We start from the raw sequence: 19,904 nt of genomic DNA on the forward strand, positions 1-19,904 counted from the left end.
AGCGGGGAATGCCCTTGGGGCGTGCGCAGAGTCTGGGTTTAAGGGACGAGACCGTGCAGAAGTAGAAACCTTGGAGCGCATGCGCACACCCAGACGTGGTCAATCTAGTGGGTCCGCTGTGCGAAACCCGAAGGGATAGGGGAATGGCTATTGGGTAACGGCAGAGTAATTGGCACAAAGCTCTTCCAGTGAATTGCAGGAGGCGGGGAAGCGGACGGAGGCGTGGACCTTCCCCCACACACCCCGGGGCTACAGTGACAGTTCTGCGCTACCGGAGCACGCCCCTCTTGGCCCGCCCCTTTTGGTGCTTGGGTTCTAGGGTCATGGTTGACTCTTGCCGCCACCTGCCTCTACTTCCGGGTCAGAGCTCAGACATAACGCGTAGAGAATGATCCTCCGGCAAGGCAGGAATAGTTGAACAGGATAGCATCGTTTTTCTTAAAGTGACAGGTTCAAAATAATTGGTGTCAACTCTAGGCAGCAGTAGTGAGGAGGCGACTCAGCTATTCTGAATCCATTCACTGGGCAGAGCTCGAGACAGCAGTCTCCGGCTACCGCGCCCTGGGGAAGGGACATGAGGAAAGTGGATAGTTTCCCAGGTGAGAAGAAAGACGAGATCCTTAGCCCCTTACAAGAAAGAGCTTGCGGGGTGGCCAGTTCTGTCTTTTCCTCCAGTCACCCCCGCCCCAACTAGTTCTGCTTTCAGAGCATCTTGTCCCCATCTCAGATATGAAGAGATTGAGGCTCAGAAAGGATGGGTCACCCAGCCCTGCCACTTGGTAGCCAAGACCAGACGCAGGTTTGCCCCACTCCCAAATCGGGTTCGTTACCCCGTTTTGCCATTGCAGAGGGAGCGGGAGGGCCCATTCTTGGCCGAGACCAACCTCGACCCCAGATGCCAGGGCGCCCCGCTTGGGATTCATCTTCGTAGATCCCCAAACCTGCTCCGATGAGGGATCCCGGGCTACCCTTCCCCTCTCTCTGCCCTCTCCTCCCACGCCTGCCCGGGAACTTCCCCAGCCCGGCCGCCGGGAGCCTCCGGGAGGGGAGCGGTGCTGCCCGCCCGCGTCATCTGATGCTGTTTCCTGAAGGAGGGAGAAGAGCGGAAAAAAGTGAAACTCCACCCTCCACCTCTGCCTCCCGCCCCCGGGGCCAAAGTACAAAGGGAGGAGGAAGAAGGGAACTGGGTAGGAGCCGTCGGGGCCACGGGAGCCTGGTGGGGAAGAGGCAGCCTCGGCTGCCTGGGGACGCCCACTCCACCCCCCTGTGCAGAAGGACCCCACCGGAGCCGCGGCGCTGCCCTTCCGAGGCCCCACCTTACACTTGGTGGGCGCCTGAGTCAGGGTCCCAGGACTGCTCCAGGACCGAGGGACATTCAGGTCCCTGGAGCCCGCCATGGTGAGGCGCCGGAGGACCCGGGGCACCACCCCCTGGGCCTGACCGCCCTGCCCGGGGTCGCCCTCCTCCAGAAGCCCGAGATGCGGGGGTCTGGGAGGCAACGCTCCTGGCTCCCCCAGAGAGGCGTGGGGCTGAGGGCCAGGGCTTGGGGGCCCAGGTTCTGGGACTAGGGCGTCGGCAGCCAGCGGGGGTGGGACCTGGGGGGCACCCAGGGAAGGTGCCCCCCACGCCCGGAGCTGGCTCCCAGCCATGGAGCCCTTGAAGAACCTCTTCCTCAAGAGCCCGCTTGGGTCATGGAACGGCGGGGGTAATGGGGGCGGTGGGGGCGGTGGCAGTGGCTGGCCCGAGGGATCCCCGAAGGCAGTGGCTTATGCCAACCCCGTGTGGACAGCCTTGTTCGACTACGAGCCCAACGGGCAGGATGAGCTGGCCCTGCGGAAGGGCGACCGTGTGGAGGTTTTGTCCCGGGATGCAGCCATCTCGGGCGACGAGGGCTGGTGGGCGGGCCAGGTGGGCGGCCAGGTGGGCATCTTTCCGTCCAACTACGTGTCACGGGGCGGCGGCCCGCCCCCCTGCGAGGTGGCCAGCTTCCAGGAGCTGCGTCTGGAGGAGGTGATCGGTATCGGTGGCTTCGGCAAGGTGTACCGTGGCAGCTGGCGAGGGGAGCTGGTGGCTGTGAAGGCAGCTCGCCAGGACCCCGACGAGGACATCAGCGTGACGGCCGAGAGTGTGCGCCAGGAGGCCCGGCTTTTCGCCATGCTGGCCCACCCCAATATCATCGCCCTTAAGGCCGTGTGCCTGGAGGAACCCAACCTGTGCCTGGTGATGGAGTACGCGGCCGGCGGGCCCCTCAGTCGCGCCCTGGCCGGGCGGCGTGTGCCCCCACATGTGCTGGTCAACTGGGCAGTGCAGATCGCCCGTGGGATGCACTATCTGCACTGCGAGGCCCTCGTGCCCGTCATCCACCGCGACCTCAAGTCCAACAACAGTGAGTTTCAGGGGGCGTGGTTGGGAGGGTAGCATGGCCCAGGCACACACCTGCTGCCCACCCTCAGCTGAGCCCACCTATGGAGCTAAGGGCTCACACTGGCCCGCTAGGCGGGAATCCCAGGCACCCAGAACATTCTGCCACTTGGGTAAGGGGCACCTTCCTGCTCCAGCGCAGGAGTCCTTGACCCCAGCTGCCAGCTGCCATTTGGGCCAAGTTAAGAAACTGAGACCTCCCAAGTGGGCCAGGCCTGGCCGCCACTTCCAGGAAGTGTCCTGGATGCTGGCACTCCCCAAATTCACGTCTGTGGTTTGGGTGCTCTGGTCTCTCCCCTCGGGACAGGCAGCTCGTCTGCCACAGACACCCCAGAGGAGGCAGCCCCCTCGGGGGGCCAGGGCTCGAAGGCCAGCCCTACCCGTCCCTGGCTGCACGGCCTCTAGCTGGGTACTACAACTCAGAGCCTCAGTGTCGGGCTCCATAGAGTGGGGTCAGTGGCACCTCGCAGAGTGACCGTGAGGGTGAAGTGGTTGTGCGGACGGGGCAAGCCCTGGCTGCACTGCCTGGGACGCAGTGGGTCCCAGCCATGTGTGCCTCTAGATGTTGGAGGGCTAGGTCACCACGGGGGCCGGGCCTGGAACAGCACTTGGCCTGGGAGTGGCTGGGCCGTGGGGCCCTTCATCTCCAGCCCCTTCACCCACACTGCCCTCGTGGGCCCCAGACCTGTGACACATCCAGGAGGGCTTCCTGAAAGAGGCAAGGCTTCACACCAGGCCAAACGCAGGCCGCGTTTAGAGAGGCTCCCAGTGAGGCTTCTGGACTGGCAAGCACAGCCCTGGGGACTCAGGGCGCTGGACTGTGCTGGCACCCAGCACAGAGGCCACAGGGCAGTGGCAAATGCAAGAAGGGCCAGGGCTCAGCGAGGCACTGGAAAAGCACGGAAGGGGCTGGGGCTGCGGCTGCGGCTGGGGCTGGGGGTGTGGGTGTGGATACTTTGATCCTCCTGGCCTGGGCTGACCAAGGACAAGGGGCTTGGGGGGACAGAGAACCAGGACCCGATCGAGTTCTTGCCAGGGCTGGAGGGGGGTGGGGCGGCCAGCCAGTCACCCCACCCACTCCTCTCAGCCGCAGTAGGGAGCAGGCCCCACCTCTCCGCCTGACCGTCTGGGCCCTAACCATCTAGGGACCCCCTTTCCCTACCCCAGCCTGAGGGGGATTCCCCGAAGGCCTGGGGGGAAGGGACTCCCGTCTTCTGTTTTTTCTCCATTTTTTTCCAGAGAAAATGGAACAATGGCCCGGGCCCCTGCTCCCCACCCTCCCCGCCGCTTCCTCCATTTCCTGCTGCCCCTGAGCCGGCTTCCTGCCCCTGCTCCAGCCCCTGCGCCCTCCCTGGCCCAGCTGCCTGCAGGGGAGGAAAGAGCTGGGGGTGGGGGGGCTGTGGGAGAGGAAGGAGCCAGGGGTTGCGCCCCCGCTCCTCTCTCCCCACCCACCCCCAGAGTCTGGGTGGAGGTGAAGGGCAGGCAGGGTGCCCTCAGCCTCCTTGAGCCTGCCATCCAACCTCACAGACCCCAGTCCTAGGCTCAGGGTGCCGTCTGCAGGGTTGGGGTGGGAGTCCCTGGGATGGGGGGACACGGGCAGGAAACAATGGCGTGATTTTCCTGGACAATGGGGGCCTTGTAAGAAGGCCTGGTGGGGAGAGGAGGGGGAATTCTCCAGGCCCACGAGTCACAGGACTGCCCAGCTAGCGCGTCCTGGGCCTGACCTCCCCCAGTTCTTCCCCCAAAAGACCCTCCCAGCTGGGGACCTGACCCAGGGCTCCCAGAAAGGAGAAGTGGGGACCATGGGAGGGAAGCGGAAGAGGTGTGAGCCAGCCCGGCCACCCCGGAGCCCCATGGAGGCCAGGGAGCCCTGGGGGGGGGCTGGCAAGAGGCTGGCCCCAGTCTTGGGGTCTCTTGCCCCATCCTCCAAGTGGCCCAGACCTCCCCTGAGGTCTACATCTGACACCAGAACAGCAACTTGTGCTGGCACAAATAGAAGGCCCAGGCAGGCAGTAGGGCCGTGGGGGGGCAAGCGGGGAACAAGGAAGAGCTTGAGGCTTGGCGGAGGCAGGTAGAGTTGGGAGAGTGAGGGGAGAAGGCCTGAGACTTTGGGTGTGTTGCTTGCCTCTCCGGGCCTCAGTTTGCCTAACTGAAACATGGGGAGACTGGCCTCCCAGCCTTGAGATGCAGAAAGTAGCTTGCCTGGCTGCGGACTGCCCTAAGTGGCTAGAGCCAGGGCCTCAGGGGATGCAAGGGCCCAGGCCCCAGGAGGCTGCCTCCCTGCCCTCCCCCAGCTCACAGACCCTCCTTGGAATTGCCATTCCGCCCTCCAGCCCTCTTGCAGTGCCTCTCAGAACGGCTGCTGTGAGGCTTACTACTGTGAGGCTTACTACGTGGTGAAGTGAGGCTTACTATGTGGTGACCGTCCCAGCCCCAGCAGCCAGGCTGAAGGCTGCTGTGAGATTGGAAGAGGATGGAGGAGAGAGCGGAGCTGGGGAGCACTAGTGGGAGAGTCTTTAGGGCAATTGGCATTTGTTATGCTCCTGCCCTGGCATTATCTCATTTAAATACTCGAAGCAATCTTAGGAGGTGGGTTTTGTTGTCATCCTGCTTTATTTACTGTTTGGGACTTGGCCCCAGTCTAGCTCAGAGGAGGGGGTGATGGGTTGCAAAGTCATTCCCTGAATTAGGAGACATTGCGGGAAGAATTGCCAGGCAAGCGGGATGATGGTGGCTATTGCAGGCATATGGGGGGGAAGGGGGTCTGATGGGTGACTGAATTGGCTTCTGCTGGCCTAGGGGGTCCAGGTGTGGGAGCCACCAGTGGGGAGGGACAGCTGGCACCTGAGGGAGGCTGAGATAGCCTGGGGTGAGGAGAGGCTGGACTCGGAAAAGCACCAGCATTGAAAGGCTGAGGGTGGGGGAGGCCCTGAAGGAGACACAACACAAGCAGCGGGAGACGGAAGGAGCCCCTGGCTATGGATGGGGAACTGGTGGGGGGGTCGACAGGGCCAGCAGGTGCCCCCACGACGTCCAGGGGCTCGGCCAGAGGGCTTTAGGCCCTGAGGCCTCTGGCAGACCCTGAGAAGTGAACACCCTGGTTTTGCCACCTCCTCTGAGAAGTCTTCCCTGAATCACCAGGCTGTGGCCTTCCCTACTGCCCCACCCCCAGCACGCTGTGCTGCCCCCATCACAGAGAGCCACAGGGTGTGTCCTAACACAACCCACGTCTGAAACTCCTGTATCTCCTGCAGTCGGTCATAACCAGAAAGGTGGAGGGCCCTTTTCAGACCCTTGATGATTCTGACTTTGTCCTCCTTCCATCCCTCTCAAACTTCTCTCGTTTGAGCCATATTTGTCCTGGCAGAGATTCTCTGTCCAGAATGCAAAAGATCTGTTAGAATCAAAGCTGTGAGCCCCTGCCAGGTCTAACCATCCCCGCCTACATTTATCCCAAACTCCATCCTTGCCAGGAACCCTCACTTAGACTCAGCACTACCTTTCTCTTCACAGCCAGCTGCTATCAGGAGGTATCTTACAGGGACCATAACTCTCAAAGAAACTGAGTCCATCTCTGCCCCAGGGATGACGGTACTGGCCACGCTGTGGTGCGGGCGCCAGGGGGCTGGCTTGGCTTCCTGCTTCCCAGGCCACGAGAGGTTCTGATTCACACTTCTTCCTCAGCAAAAAGGCCAAGACACTCCTAGGTTTTTCTTGAAATCCCTTGCAAATTATCAAAGCCACAAGTGCAAAGAGAAGCTGCCATATCATTAGTTTCTATTTGATGTAGTATTAGGTAGAAGTTTAAACGCTGGTTTGGAGCCACACTGATCAGGTTGCAATCCCTCCTTTCCTTGTTGTACGACCTGGCTAAGTTAGTTTCCCTGTCCTCATCTGTAAAATGGGGATAATGCCATCTACCTCATAGATTGCGTGTGTGTGAATGCTGGGGCCAAGGGGTGTAAGCTGTCCAGACTCTAGCAGGCCCTCAGTAGAGCAGCCTCCTTACTTTTGTCTGACTCCAACCCCACTCCCTACAGTGCGTTCTTCAGGGCACGCTTTAGATCCACTCAGCCCTGTGCCCAGGGTACCCAGGCAGGATGTTTGTCAGATGACACTTGATCCTAGCTCCTCTGCTACCCCCACCACCTGAGCCTCCAGCACACACAGCCCTGCCCCTCCTCTTCCCCAGTTCTGCTGCTGCAGCCCATCGAGGGTGACGACATGGAGCACAAGACCCTGAAGATCACCGACTTCGGCCTGGCCCGCGAGTGGCACAAGACCACACAGATGAGTGCTGCGGGCACCTATGCCTGGATGGCCCCCGAGGTCATCAAGGCCTCCACCTTCTCCAAGGGCAGCGATGTCTGGAGGTGCGGCCTGGGGGGAGCTGGACAGGGCCAGGTGCGGGGCTGCAGAGGGCAGAGGTGGGGGACAAGGCCCTGAACCATTGAGTTCCAGGCTGCTTTGGGGTGAAGTGGTGGCTGGTGGAGACACAGCCAGCCCCTCCGTCTCGCCCACAGCTTTGGAGTGCTGCTGTGGGAACTGCTGACAGGGGAGGTGCCCTACCGTGGCATTGACTGCCTTGCTGTGGCCTACGGCGTGGCCGTGAACAAGCTCACGCTGCCCATCCCATCCACCTGCCCCGAGCCCTTCGCACAGCTCATGGCCGGTAAGGGGGCCGGGCCGGCGGGGAGGGGCAGGGCCTGGTAGACCCTTCCTTATTCTGGCTTTTCCTCTCCCCTACCGGGCCCCCAGACTGCTGGGCGCAAGATCCCCACCGCAGGCCCGACTTCGCCTCCATCCTGCAGCAGCTGGAGGCGCTGGAGGCGCAGGTCGTGCGGGAAATGCCGCGGGACTCCTTCCATTCCATGCAGGAAGGCTGGAAGCGTGAGATCCAGAGCCTTTTCGACGAGCTGCGGGCCAAGGAAAAGGTGCGTGGGGTCGGCGTCTCGGGCTGGGGAAGAGACGCCTGGGAGGACTGTCTCCCGGTTCTCCATGGGCAGACGGTGTGGATGGCCGTGGGGGCCCGGGCCGGGCTGACCCCACCGCCTCCACTGTCCCGGGCGCAGGAACTACTGAGCCGAGAGGAGGAGCTGACGCGCGCGGCGCGCGAGCAGCGGTCCCAGGCGGAGCAGCTGCGGCGGCGCGAGCACCTGCTGGCGCAGTGGGAGCTGGAGGTGTTCGAGCGCGAGCTGACGCTGCTGCTGCAGCAGGTGGACCGCGAGCGGCCGCACGTGCGCCGCCGCCGCGGCACCTTCAAGCGCAGCAAGCTCCGCGCGCGCGACGGCGGCGAGCGCATCAGCATGCCTCTCGGTAAGGGGCGGGCCCCGGGCTCGCCGCCCCGCCATTGGCTGCGGCCGCTGGGGGGGGTAGCGCCCGGAGCCCATTGGCTGCGTGGCGGGGAGTTGGGGGTCGGACGCTCGGCTGGCCGCTCTGTTATTGGCTTAGGATGGCAGGGGGTGGGCCCGTGAGCCGAGGGCGGAAAGGGGTGGGAGCAGGAATGTTTTCTCCAGCCTGTGGGCGGGCTTGGGGGATGTATTTGCATGCCGGCCTGGGAGTGGCTGCGGCCGGGAAGGGGCGGGGCTCGCGGAGTTCTGGGAAGGCCGAAGGGGCGGGGCTGCCCAGTGCGGGTCCCCGACTCCGCCCGCTTCCCTTGGGGGTGGAGTCCCCGCCTGGGGGTGGAGTCCCCGCCTGCGCAGGTGGCTCTGGGCAGCGGGGAGGCTGGACCCTGTCACGCAACCACCAGGGGTGGCCTGGGAGCCGACGAAGGGCCTGGGAGCCGACCGAGGGCCCCTGCAGGGTGGGGTCCTGGCACCCCTTTACCACAAACCTGCCCCCCCACTCCCCTCTGACCTCAGACTTCAAGCACCGCATCACCGTGCAGGCCTCGCCCGGCCTAGACCGGAGGAAAAACGTCTTCGAGGTTGGGACTGGGGACTCTCCCACCTTCCCCCGGTTCCGGGCCATCCAGTGTAAGTTTCCCTCCTTCCCTTTCCCTCCAGCCCCTTATCCTTCTGTCACAGCTTACCCTTGGAGGTGGGTCCACCCACTGTCTTCAATCCCCTGTCGGGGTCCCCTCCCCTGTGGTATGGACTCGTACCTCTGAGTCCCCCAGACAGCGCTTGTTTTACTTGTGGGTTGTTTTTTTTAACCAAACAGTAGCGCAATACTATGTGCCTCTCATTTCCCTAAATGCTTTGCTACTGTTAGTGCGCTGAACGTTTAAAATGTATTATTACTTAAACCTTTAGACTAGAGAAGTGGAGAAAGTCACTTGCCTAAGCTGACCCAGCTAACAAGAGGTGGGGCCGGCATGTTCACCCAGGCAGTTGAGTTGGCTCCAGTGTCTCCACAATAGCTACCAAGAAATGGCTGCTGGCAGAAACACTAGCCAGGAGGCCCCACTCCGCTGCCAGCCCTAGGACCCAAACCTGCCTGCCACGCACCCATTCTGTTCAGATTCTCTATCGCCCAGAGCCCACCTAAGAAGTGTACAGGTCCTGGCCTGCTTCCCGTCCCCTAAGTGGTTGCCTCTGTAGCCTAGCTGTCATGATGGGGACAGAGGTTAGGTCTCCTGACCCCACCTCAGGTGCCATTGTTTTTCTTCCCACAGTGGAGCCCGTGGAGGCGGGTCAGGCATGGGGCCGCCAATCCCCCCGACGTCTAGAGGACTCAAGCAATGGAGAGCGGCGAGCATGCTGGGCCTGGGGCCCCAGTTCCCCCAAGCCTGGGGAAGCCCAGAATGGGAGGTGAGTGACCGAGTGTGGCAGCCCCCTCCAGCGCCAGCTGCCTCCCCACTGTCCTGAGATTCACAAAGCCCCTCTCCCCTTCCTTCCCCAGGAGAAGGTCCCGCATGGACGAGGCTACGTGGTACATAGATTCAGATGACTCATCACCCTTGGGTTCTCCTTCCACGCCCCCAATGCTCAATGGTGAGTGGCCTTGTCTCTCCCCCATTAGGATCTTGCTGAGTGCCTTCCGCGGAGGCCATGGAAAGCCAGTGGGCTGGAACTGAGGCTGAGAGAGAACACGCTCCAACCCCAGCCTCGGACAGAGCCAGTCGTAGAATGCAGGTCTCACCCACTACTGAGCTGGATCCAGCTCAGGCCTTGGGGGGCCCAGAGTCTGGTTCCTCTGTTCTGTGGCAGCCCCTGTGAACTTGACAGGTTCAAGAGAGGGAAGCAAGGGGAATGGTTTCCCAATTTGTACCCAAAGGAAGCTGGGCTCAGAGAGGAAGAAACTGCCCATGCAGGGCAGAGCTGACAAGTGGCTGCCCTGCTGCACTTCCCAGAGCCCCTCCTGGAGAGGCCCTAGTTGGGGAAAGGTGCAAAAAGGCTGAGGAGGCGGAGATCCAGGACTCGTTCCCACTGCATCCGGGGCAGTTCTGGCCTTTTCTGTTCTGCACGATGATGACAGCACTTAGTATGTGCCAGGCATTCCTGCCAGGCAGCAACCCCATGCAGAGGTGCTCCAAGAATTGACGCAGCCTGCCTGAAGCCCCTGCTAAAGATTTGAACCCAGAGAGACTGTGAAGCCCCTCTGGCTTCAAAGTGCGCTTCCTGGGAAGGCTTCACTTGAAGGGTTTCTTAGGTCCAAACTACTTAGGAAGCTCGGGGTTCAGGCTTGGAGCTGGGCTCCAGCGTTAGAGGGATGAGGGGTCAAGGACTACAAAGTTGCACCCTCCCTCACTTGTGGGTAGCCCTTTTACTATGACAACTCAGAGACTATCTTCAGAGCCCCCAGCCCACCCTGCCTCTCGCAGCCAGAGCCAGGACTCAGTTCAGCTGCTCTCAGCCCAGAGTCCTTTTCCACAAACAATTTAGACCCATTCCTCTCACCCCCAACCCAGCTCACCAACTCCCCCATTAGTGTGAGCTACATTTGATTGCTATTCTCTGAGGCTGGTAATAACTGGGCACCTCCTGTGTGCCAGGCAATGTTGGAAGGTGAGATTGTTATTAGGTTCATTTTCTAGAGGAGGAAACTGAGGCACAGAACAGTTCGGCGGTTTGGCGTAGGGAAAGCACACAGCAGAGAAGAGATTGGAACCCAAGTCTGTCTGACTCAAGCAGAGACTTGCCCCCTTCCCCACCGCCATCTACCATACCATTTTCTGCTCTAGCAGTGGTGTTGCCCCAAACTAGATGTGCTGTAGGTGCTGGACTGAAAATTGGAAGGCCAAGGGAGCTGGTTGGATTCACTTGCTCTAGAGTCTTCCAGGCCAGAAGGGTCAGTGGAGAACTTGAGGCCATGTCAACAGGGTGTGTAAATCAAAGCAGCCCCCCAGCCATGTTCTGAAGAGCCCTCCCTGCCTTCTCAGGGGTAGGACACAAGGGGCCAGACCCCATCCTTCTCCAGCCTGCCCCTTTGCCTGAATGGATGCCAGGCCTGCCACAGCCCAGCTGCTGGCTTTGCACTTGGCTTTCCGGCCCAAGCCCACACTCTAGCTGCCATCTGGGCCCCACCAGGGTGCATGACCTTGACCTTCCAGCAGCCCACAGAGTCAGAAGTCTGGCCATGAATCAGATCCTGTGAAATTGCCCAAGCAAACACCACACGACAGGGGACCACAGCCCTCCCCGCTGCCCCCCATTCCCTCCAGAGCCCGGTTGCCCTGCGCTGCACATGGCAGGGTGCAGCCAGCCAGCACCGGCAGGCCTTCTGAGAAGGTGCCGTGACACTAGTGTTGTGGAGCCACCAACCACCACGTGATCGTGCTCTCTCCGTGATGCCCCATGGGAGCAATTTCACCTCCACCTCAGGGTCAAGGGTAGTGCTGATTTCTCCTAAACAAGAGGATTGCCAGTTCTTGCTTAGAGCAAATCTAAATCCTAGCCGAGTTGTCTCAGACAAGTCACTCCCCGTTGGCTGCAGGAAGTTGCGTCTTCTCTCATTGTGTATATATTTTTTAAAGATTTATGTTTTATTTATTTCTCCCCCCTCCCCAGTTGTCTGCTCTCTGTGTCCACTCGCTGTGTGTTCTTCTGTGACTGCTTCTATCCTTATCAGCGGCACCGGGAATCTGTATTCCTTTTTGTTGCGTCATCTTGTTGTGTCACCTCTGTGTGTGTGTGGCACCACTCCTGGGCAGGCTGCACTTTCTTTTGCGCTGGGCAGCTCTCCTTACGGGCTCACTCCTTGCGTGTGGGGCTCCCCTACGTGGGGGGCACCCCTGCGTGGCAGGGCACTCCTTGCACACATCAGCACTGCGCATGGGCCAGCTCCACACGGGTCAAGGAGGCCCGGGGTTTGAACCATGGACCTCCCATGTGGTAGGCGGACGCTATTGGGCCAAGTCCACTTCCCTCTCATTGTGTGTATTGACCTCCATTCCCAATTCCATCTTCACCTCCCTTTGTCTCATTTTTCTTACTTATTTTAAACGGATTTTCCCCTGTTCTGTTTAAGCTCCTCATAAGTTATTGCTTTTTTCACCTGCAAGTGGGAAGAGTAAGGACCGCCTTGTGTGGTTGTTACCAGGATCCTAAGGATGGATTCTCCCATCGAGGCAGTTTTGATACATTTTTTGAGTCAGGTATCAGTGTGTAGCTGGAGATCCACACTACCCTGACCCCAGGGAGCTCCTAGTCTGATGGAGGAGGCAGACTCCTGAGTAAGCAAGTCCGGTGGGGAGAGTAGTGAGGCCGGGGGATGAGAGCTGTGTTTGGTGGAACATGAGCAATACCTGCACAGGTTCAGGGGGATTCCGGGTAGACATCACAGAGGAGGTGACATCTCAGCTGGGTTGAATGATGATCACTGAAAGCTGAGGCAGGAAGTGCGTGCTGGGCAGAGGCATGGGGACACCCCAGGCCAGAGGGAGAGGAAACCGAACCAAAACTCAGGGACAGAGCTGAGAGCCAGGGAGTCTCAGGCCTGGGGTGGAAGACAGGGCCCAGCCTGCATCCCATGGGTCTCTGGGCAGCCCCTGTACATGATCAGCAGGTGTTTGTTGAATGAATGAGTGACCGAAGCTACAGAAACAGGCAGGAGCCAGCTTGTGAAGGGCCTGGAAAGGTCGGGGAGTTTTTAAGCAGGGGCCTCCTGTCTTTAGCAGATTTGCATTTTAGGATTCCTTGGCCTCTGAGTGGCAGCGGCCAGAGGGTGGGAGTGAGGCAAGGGGCAGAGAGACTGGGTAAGGGGCATGGGCTGAGAGTGGGGGCCAGGTCGTGGCTCAGTAGAAGCCTCACATTTCTTCCTCCTGACAGGCACCCCGGGGCTCCACTCCCAGCCAGCCTCTCTCTATGACTGGCACAAGGGTGAAGGGCAAAGCCAGGGAGAGCTTTGAAAGCCCTGCCATAGTGTTGGGACTTTCTTTTGGTGGCAAGAGAGAGCCATGACAGGTTCTAGAGCCAAGGAGGCACGTGACAAAAGCGTGGCTTCCTCCTTAACGAGGGGTTTCCGAGCACCACCCCAACACGGCCTAGAGTAGAATCGGGCCAACCCGAGGCCAGCAGGCGGGACCCTGACGTTTTGAAATCCAGGGTAGAGCCTGGGAAGTGGTGGAGAGCAAAGGCTCTGCCTGCCTGGAGCGAGGGCGGCCCCACTTCTCATGGGGCCGTGCAGGCCTGGGCAAGCCCTTAACCTCTCTGAGCCCGACAGCCCCTGGGGCTTGCGGATCTGACCACACAATTGCCGCACTTCCTTCAGCAGGGCCTGGCCTCTGCACTGCTCTGTAAAGTCCAGTGACCTCGGGCAAAGCCCTGACCTCTCTGAGCCTAAATTTCCTCATCTCTGGAATGTGAGAACCTTGATGTGCCTCCTGGGGCTGCTGTGTGCCCCCCACAAGCCCCCGCTGCAGCGAGGTGGGCAGAAGGGCCAGACCTGCCCAGCCCAGGAGGGAGGTGGGCACAGAGCGTGGGGCGCCGGTCCTCCTGGCTGGTGGGGACAGCCCTGCTCCCGGGCCCTGCGGGGGCTATTGACAGTGGTGCCTGTCCCACCGGTCCTGACCCCGGCAGGCCCCAGGCTGCTGCTGTCTGGCCTCAGCTTTTGCCCTGTGCACATTTACACCCCCACTCCCTGGGCTCCGGGCAGAGCAGCCGTGTTCCTTGGCTTGCACTGCCCTCCTGGGAATACGGGAGCAAGTGGGTGTGGGATGGACGGAGAGGAGCTGGGCTGGAGGCAGGGAAGATGCCGGTGGGCACAGAACTCGGTCCTTGTTCCAAGGGCACCAAGGGTCACCGTGCCGGGGAGGTGGCAGTCCCGGCCCCTGCCAGCAGTGAGCTAGCCTTCGCCCGTCCCCTGCAGGTCACCCCCCGCGGCCGAGCCCTGAGGTGGAGGAGCCGCGGCGCCCTGGACCGGCCGAGCGAGGCAGCGGCAGCTCCGGGACGCCCAAGCTCATCCAGCGCGCCCTGCTGCGCGGCACCGCCCTGCTCGCCTCGCTGGGCCTGGGCCGTGACCTGCAGCCCACGGGGAGCCCCAGCCGCGAGCGCGGGGAGGCCCCGTCCACGCCCACCCCGCCGGTGGCCACGCCGTCCCCCGCCGAGCCACCCCGCGCCCCGCTCATCCGCCTCTCGCCCAAAACGCCCACCGCACCCGCCTCCCCGCTGAGCCCCGACGCCCGCGGTCTGCCGGTGCCCCTGCTGCTGGACCTGGGTGCCCCCACGGGCCAGCCGTCAGCCAAGAGCCCCCGGCGTGAGGAGACGCGTGGTGAGTAGCCGAGGAGGGGCTGCCAGGGCAAGAGGGAGACAAGACCGGGGCCACGGCTGCCAGCTGGGCCCCAGGCCTGCCCTTGGGGCGCTGGAGTCCACGCAGGGAACGGGGTTCTAATTTCAGCCGTGCAGCATGGGGGCGCTTTGTGATAGAAGACCAGTGGTGGTGGTGATAGCACATCCTCCCGGTTGCCCGCTGGTGCCAGGGGCTGCTCCGTTGCCTTAGATTGCCTCGTTTCCTTCTCATGGTGCTGTGGCCAGGTACTCTTATTGGCCCCATTTTACAGATGAGGCCATTTAAGTCAAAGATTAAGGGACCCCACGGTCATGTGCCTAGTGAGTGGCAGAGCTGGGATCCGAAGCCAGGCCTGTGTCCTCAGAGGCCTCCCTCTTAACTGCTCTGTAATAAACAGACCTGCCTTGGAAGCCGTGGGGGCAGATGGAGAAACTGAGGCTCAGCACGGCTCAGCACAGCAGCGCCTCCCAGGGACACCCAGGAGCCAGTGGCTGCCTGACCTGTGCCCCCGCCCTACTCTTCACAGGAGGCACTGTCTCACCCCCGCGAGGGGCATCACGCTCCGCCCCGGGCACCCCGGGCACCCCACGCTCGCCGCCCCTGGGCCTCATCAGCCGTCCCCGGCCCTCGCCTCTCCGCAGCCGCATTGACCCGTGGAGCTTCGTGTCAGCTGGACCCCGGCCTTCGCCCCTGTCCTCCCCACAGCCCACGCCCCGCCGGGCACCCTGGACCTTGTTCCCAGACTCGGACCCCTTCTGGGACTCCCCGCCCGCCAACCCCTTCCAGGGGGGCCCCCAGGACTGCAGGGCACAGACCAAAGACGCGGGTGCCCAAGCGCCGTGGGTGCCGGAGGCGAGGCCCTGAGCGGCCTGGGCCCCAGCCCGGGCTCCAGCTGCCTCAGAGGAGCCACAGCATACACTGGAACAGGAGCCGGCAGGCCTCTGTAGCTGCCTCAGTTTCCCCCAGGGAGCCCGCCCCCTCTGGGGGTCGGGAACACTACACTGCACAGGAAGCCTTCACACTGGACGGGTGCCCTGCGCTCCCCACACACCTGCAGTTGGTGGGTCCCCCCGACTTACCTGCCCCACTGGGGCCCGACACTGTACCCAGCTGGTTAGGAGGACCAGAGCCTGTCTCAGGGAATTGCCCCGGGGGGGGGGCGTGCAGGAAGAAGGGGAGGTGCAGGGGAGAGGGGCCGGCCTTAGCTGTCACCAGCACTTTTGACCAAGTCTCGCTCCTGCGGCCCCCGCCCCAGCCTTAGTGCCCGGGCGCAGGCCCCGGGTGCCTTCCTGGCGCCCCGGCCAGGCTTGGGGCTTCGGCCTCAGGATCCAATGAAGCCAAATAAACTGTAAGCTGTCTCCCCACGCGCAGCCTGTCCCCTTTCTCAGAGGCACCCAGGGGAGGCAAATCATGTGACCCTGGTATCTTCATGCCCCCTGGAACATGCAGCGGGCCTGGGCCACCCGCCCCTCCCGGGGCCGAGCCCGCCAGCCCTGGTCAGGCACTCAGGGCCCTTGGAGCCTCCCTCGCCCCACCCCCGCCAGGGCCCTTCATGCCTCCACACCTCGCACAAGCCACTCCCTCCACTGCCGGGACCTGTGTCCTCCCACATCCTCCCTGGCGCCAGGTGGCCTCTGCTCGGCCTCCAGCCCCGCGGCCGCGGGAAGCCTTCCCTGGCCAGGTCACCCAGGTGGGCCTTGGAGCCCAGGAGCCCACAGCCCTGGCGTGGCATCTTGGGGGTTGCCCTGGGTTTGGCTCTACCCCATTACCTGGGCACCAGGCATGAGCCCTGCCCACCCACCCGCCTGCACCAACACCCACCCAGGGGCTGCTCACCCTTCTAAGGCCTCCCCCTGGGTTCTGCAGACTGCAGCTCTCACCCCGCACGCTGGGACGGGATCCCCAGTCCCTAGGGCTCAGCCCCCCAGTGGCCTGTGGGAGTCAGAGGCCAGACTCGCCCTCCCCCACGTGCTCCTGGGCAGCTGAGCTCAGCTGGACGAGGCATCGGGAGGCCGGGCACAAAGGGTTCCCGGGAAGGGCTGGGAGCTGGCACTGAAGGATGCCAGACTCCTCCCTGTGCCTCATCACCATCCCCGCTCTCACCTGATCCGTCCTGAATCCCATGACTCGCCGCCGCCGCCTACGGCCAAGCCCCGGCCATCATGGTTCGCCCTTACGTTAGCCTCCCTACAGGTCTCCCTGGGCCACCCTTGTCCTCAAGTCCTGGGTCCCTAGCCTTCCCGGCGCCCCTGTGGCTTCAGCTCATGCCCCTCCTCCACACCCACCCGGGCACCTGTTCCTCCCACACCCCAGGCTTCCCCACTTCAGGGCCTTTGCACATGCTGTGCCCGCTGCCCCAGCCGAAACACCACCTCCGCCAGGGGGCCTTCCCAGTGGGGCTCGCCCTTTCCCCCCACTCTCCCCCGCACCCAGTGTTTCCTTCATGGAACTTATGACAGTGATGCGGTCATGCCCTTTTTTTTTAAAGATTTTTATTAATTTCTCTCTGCCCACCCCATTGTCTGTTCTCTGTGTCCATTCACTGTGTGTTCTTCTGTGTCTGCTTGCATTCTTGTCAGCGGCACTGGGAATCTGTGTTTCTTTTTGTTGGGTCAGCTCTCCTTGTGTGCAGTGCCATTCCTGGGCAGGCTGCACTTTCTTTCGCGCTGGGCGGCTCTCCTTACGGGGTGCGCTCCTTGCGTGTGGGGCTCCCCTACGTGGGGGACACCCTGCATGGCAGGGCACTCCTTGTGCGCATCAGCATTGCGCATGGGCCAGCTGCACACGGGTCAGGAGGCCCTGGGTGTGAACCCTGGACCTCCTTTGTGGTAGGCAGACACACTATCCGTTGAGCCAAATCCACTTCCCTGGTCACGCCTTTTTGCTGGCAAGTGTCCCGTGTTCCCCACCAGCATGTGAACACCAGGAGGGAAAGGACCTGGCATGTCCCATTCCCTAGTGTCCTCGGGACCTAAGCACTTGTTGAATGCGTGAGCGAATGAATGGATGGATGAATGAATGGGGTACACATGTAACTGAGTGGGTCCATCCTTGAACAAACCCCCACACTGTGGTTTTGAGCAGGTTGCTTAACGCTCTGGGCCTCAGCTTCCCCACCTGCCCTCGCTGCAGCCACCCACCACCCCGCCCCAGCAACCGCCAAACAGGCAAATAAAGCCTCTCACCCCAGCAACTGGGAGGAGCGATCCGCTCACCGCCAAGCCCAGCAGCCGCCCCTGCCTCGCTCACACTCACCCCAGCAGCGTCCCAGTATCCCTCCCTCCTCAGCCACCCACACAGCACCTCCTCCCAGCCCCACCCTGCCAGCCCCTGCCAGGAGCCTGTGGTGGAGCAGCCAGCTCTCACAGCACCCCAGACTCCGGGCGGCACACGATGGGGTGTCTGAGGCCCTGGGCCCGATACGGGCTCCTGGTGGTGGCCCATGGGCTGGCCCTGGGGCTGGGGGCTCTGGTGCTCCAGGCGCTGGAGGGCCCGCCAGCGCTCCAGGTCCAGGCCAGGCTCAGGGCTGAGCTGGCTGCCTTCCAGGCAGAGCACGGGGACTGCCTGCCACTTGGGGCGCTGGAGGAGTTTCTGGGTGTCGCCCTGGCAGCACAGGCCTACGGGGTCTCCAGCCTGGGCAACAACGGCTCAGAGGCCGGGAACTGGGACCTGCCCTCAGCCCTTCTCTTCACCGCCAGCATCCTCACCACCACCGGTAAGGCCGCCAGGCGGCCAGGCAGGGGGCGACTCCTGAGGCCATCGCCCCCTGGGGTTCCGGGGGGGTACGGCCCTTCCCCAGCCCCAAAGTACAAGATGGAGCTCAGGCCCTATCAGGCTTGTCATCATAGCTTGGGCTCCCACATCAACGCTCCCCAACTGGTACCTCCACTTCCGCTGCCAGGAGGGGCGTGGCCCCCCCAGCCCCACCCCCAAGCACCCTTTGAAACCCAGGAGAGGTGCCCAGATTCCTGGAATGGATTCTTGGCTGGAGGGAAATGGGGGGAGCCCAGAGCACACTGGGGGGGGCAGGTGAGGGAAGTAGTCCCTGATGAGATACTAGTCAAGGAAACAAGGGATGAAGGAACTCCTGGCAGAGGGAACAGCATATGCAAAGACCCAGAGAAATGAAGCCACGGGGCCCGCAGAGCTGGGGTGTTTTTGTCCTGCAGAGTGCCTAAATATTTTCTGGTTTGAAGCCTGTATTCCTTTAAGAAAATCAGGAACTCTAACCCCATGGAGACAGACTCTGCAAGGGAACACACTGCCTGGAGTGGAACAAGGCCTGTGGCTGGGGCAGAGCACAGAGCACGTGCTCTCCCATCCACCCCAGCCCCCACCACTCCCTCCTGTCCCGCATCTGGCTCCTGGAGGCATTTGACTTTGCCACCTCTGGACTAGCAGATGCGGCCCTCCCAACGTGCCCTGCTCCCCCACCTCTCCCTGCCTTTGCACATGCTTCTCGGGCCTCAAATACCCTGCCTCGTGCACACTTCCTCTCTTGGCCACAGGAGCACTTGGTATACCTCTGGGGAATGAAAGAGCGGGTGACAGTCTGCCTGCTGCAGATTTGCAAGTATTGGTTAAGGGCAGAGCTGAGGAATCTCTCTGAAAGCCAGGTTCCCTCTGGGCCAAGACAGCTGTCCTCAGAATCCTGCCAGCTCCGAAAGGCCTGGGGGGCCTGCCTCCTTTAATCCCTTCACTTTCCAGAAGAAAAGACTGGCCCAGAAAGGAGAAGGGGATTCATCCCCCTCCACCCCCCACCCACGCAGGCAGAGACCATAGCACAGGAGTCCGAGCCGCTCCAGCCATTTCGGCCACCAGGGGTCGTGCTTCCGCGGGTGGCGCTGCGGAGGGAAGTGGGGGCCCTCCCGGGAACATCCCACTCGAGTGCCCATGGTCGCTCTCCCCCCCAGGTTACGGCCACACAGCCCCGTTATCGGCTGGCGGCAAGGCCTTCTGCGTGGTCTACGCCGCCCTGGGGCTGCCGGCCTCGCTGGCCCTCCTGGCTGCCCTGCGCCGCGGCCTGCTGCCTGCGCTCGGCCGCCCGGGAGCCTGGGCAGCGGCCCGCTGGCAGCTGGCGCCGGCCAGGGCTGCACTGCTGCAGGCCGCCGGCCTGGGCCTGCTGGTGGCGGTCACCTTCGTGCTGCTGCCCGCGCTGCTGCTGTGGGGCCTGCAGGGCGACTGCAGCCTGCTGGAGGCCGTCTACTTCTGCTTCGGCTCGCTCAGCACCATCGGCCTGGGGGACCTGCTGCCCGGCCGTGGCCGCCGCCTGCATCCGGCCCTCTACCGCCTCGGCCAGCTCGCCCTTCTCGGTGAGTCTGGCCACCGGGGGTCGGGGGCCGGAGCCTGGACTAGCCCCTGTGGCAGTAGTAAGTGTGCCGGGTGGTCAAGCCACCGTTGCCACCTCTCCCCTCCCCAGGTTACTTGCTCCTCGGGCTCCTGGCCATGCTGCTGGCTGTGGAGACCTTCTCGGAGCTGCCACAGGTCCATGCCGTCGTGAGGTATTTCGGGTCCAGTGGCCCTGTGACTGCTGAGGACCAGGACGGCATCGTAGCTAGGGAGGAGCTGGCCCTGAGTGTCCCGGCACCCGCGGCCGCCACCCCAGAGCAGGCCCCGGCTTGCTGACAGGTGTCGGTGGACAGTTCAGCTCCTCGAAGGAGGAAGCCGCGAAGGAGGAAGCAGCCGGGAGAGGCTGGGAAGCCTCTGCAGACTGGGGGGTGGAGGGGGCAGGCCCCCCGCCGCCCTCAGGGATATAACATGGTCGCAGAAGAATAAAAGGAGCAACTACCCTGCTGTGTCTTGCCCTTTTCTTT

The 19,904-nt window shown here is 62.4% G+C and overlaps 2 protein-coding genes across 2 annotated transcripts; both read left to right on the forward strand.

The window, feature by feature from the left end:
• The first annotated feature begins 550 nt into the window (after positions 1-550).
• Positions 551-15,455, forward strand: MAP3K11 (mitogen-activated protein kinase kinase kinase 11). The gene is made up of 10 exons (XM_023584682.2): positions 551-2,386; positions 6,614-6,794; positions 6,945-7,093; positions 7,180-7,355; positions 7,494-7,737; positions 8,283-8,396; positions 9,038-9,173; positions 9,265-9,356; positions 13,672-14,073; positions 14,618-15,455. Exons 1-10 carry the CDS (start codon positions 1,648-1,650, stop codon positions 14,953-14,955), a joined length of 2,571 nt encoding a protein of 856 aa, XP_023440450.1. The 5' UTR covers positions 551-1,647; the 3' UTR covers positions 14,956-15,455.
• Positions 15,456-17,256: 1,801 nt separating this feature from the next.
• KCNK7 (potassium two pore domain channel subfamily K member 7) lies at positions 17,257-19,880 on the forward strand. The gene is made up of 3 exons (XM_004478642.5): positions 17,257-17,806; positions 19,005-19,403; positions 19,511-19,880. The coding sequence occupies exons 1-3, from the start codon at positions 17,485-17,487 to the stop codon at positions 19,714-19,716; spliced, it is 927 nt and encodes a 308-aa protein (XP_004478699.3). The 5' UTR covers positions 17,257-17,484; the 3' UTR covers positions 19,717-19,880.
• Positions 19,881-19,904: the final 24 nt, after the last annotated feature.

This window comes from Dasypus novemcinctus, chromosome 10, assembly GCF_030445035.2.
Source record: "Dasypus novemcinctus isolate mDasNov1 chromosome 10, mDasNov1.1.hap2, whole genome shotgun sequence".
NCBI classification, from domain to species: Eukaryota; Metazoa; Chordata; class Mammalia; order Cingulata; family Dasypodidae; genus Dasypus; species Dasypus novemcinctus.

What these genes read in the sequence shown, in the direction of transcription:
- MAP3K11 (XM_023584682.2), top strand. Translation starts at nt 1,648, where the DNA reads ATGGAGCCCTTGAAGAACCTCTTCCTCAAGAGCCCGCTTGGGTCATGG. An exon ending in AAGGGCAGCGATGTCTGGAG is followed by an intron (nt 6,795 to 6,944) that starts GTGCGGCCTGGG and finishes TCTCGCCCACAG; the next exon opens with CTTTGGAGTGCTGCTGTGGG. An exon ending in GCGCATCAGCATGCCTCTCG is followed by an intron (nt 7,738 to 8,282) that starts GTAAGGGGCGGG and finishes CTCTGACCTCAG; the next exon opens with ACTTCAAGCACCGCATCACC.
- KCNK7 (XM_004478642.5), top strand. Translation starts at nt 17,485, where the DNA reads ATGGGGTGTCTGAGGCCCTGGGCCCGATACGGGCTCCTGGTGGTGGCC. An exon ending in CAGCATCCTCACCACCACCG is followed by an intron (nt 17,807 to 19,004) that starts GTAAGGCCGCCA and finishes TCTCCCCCCCAG; the next exon opens with GTTACGGCCACACAGCCCCG. An exon ending in CGGCCAGCTCGCCCTTCTCG is followed by an intron (nt 19,404 to 19,510) that starts GTGAGTCTGGCC and finishes TCCCCTCCCCAG; the next exon opens with GTTACTTGCTCCTCGGGCTC.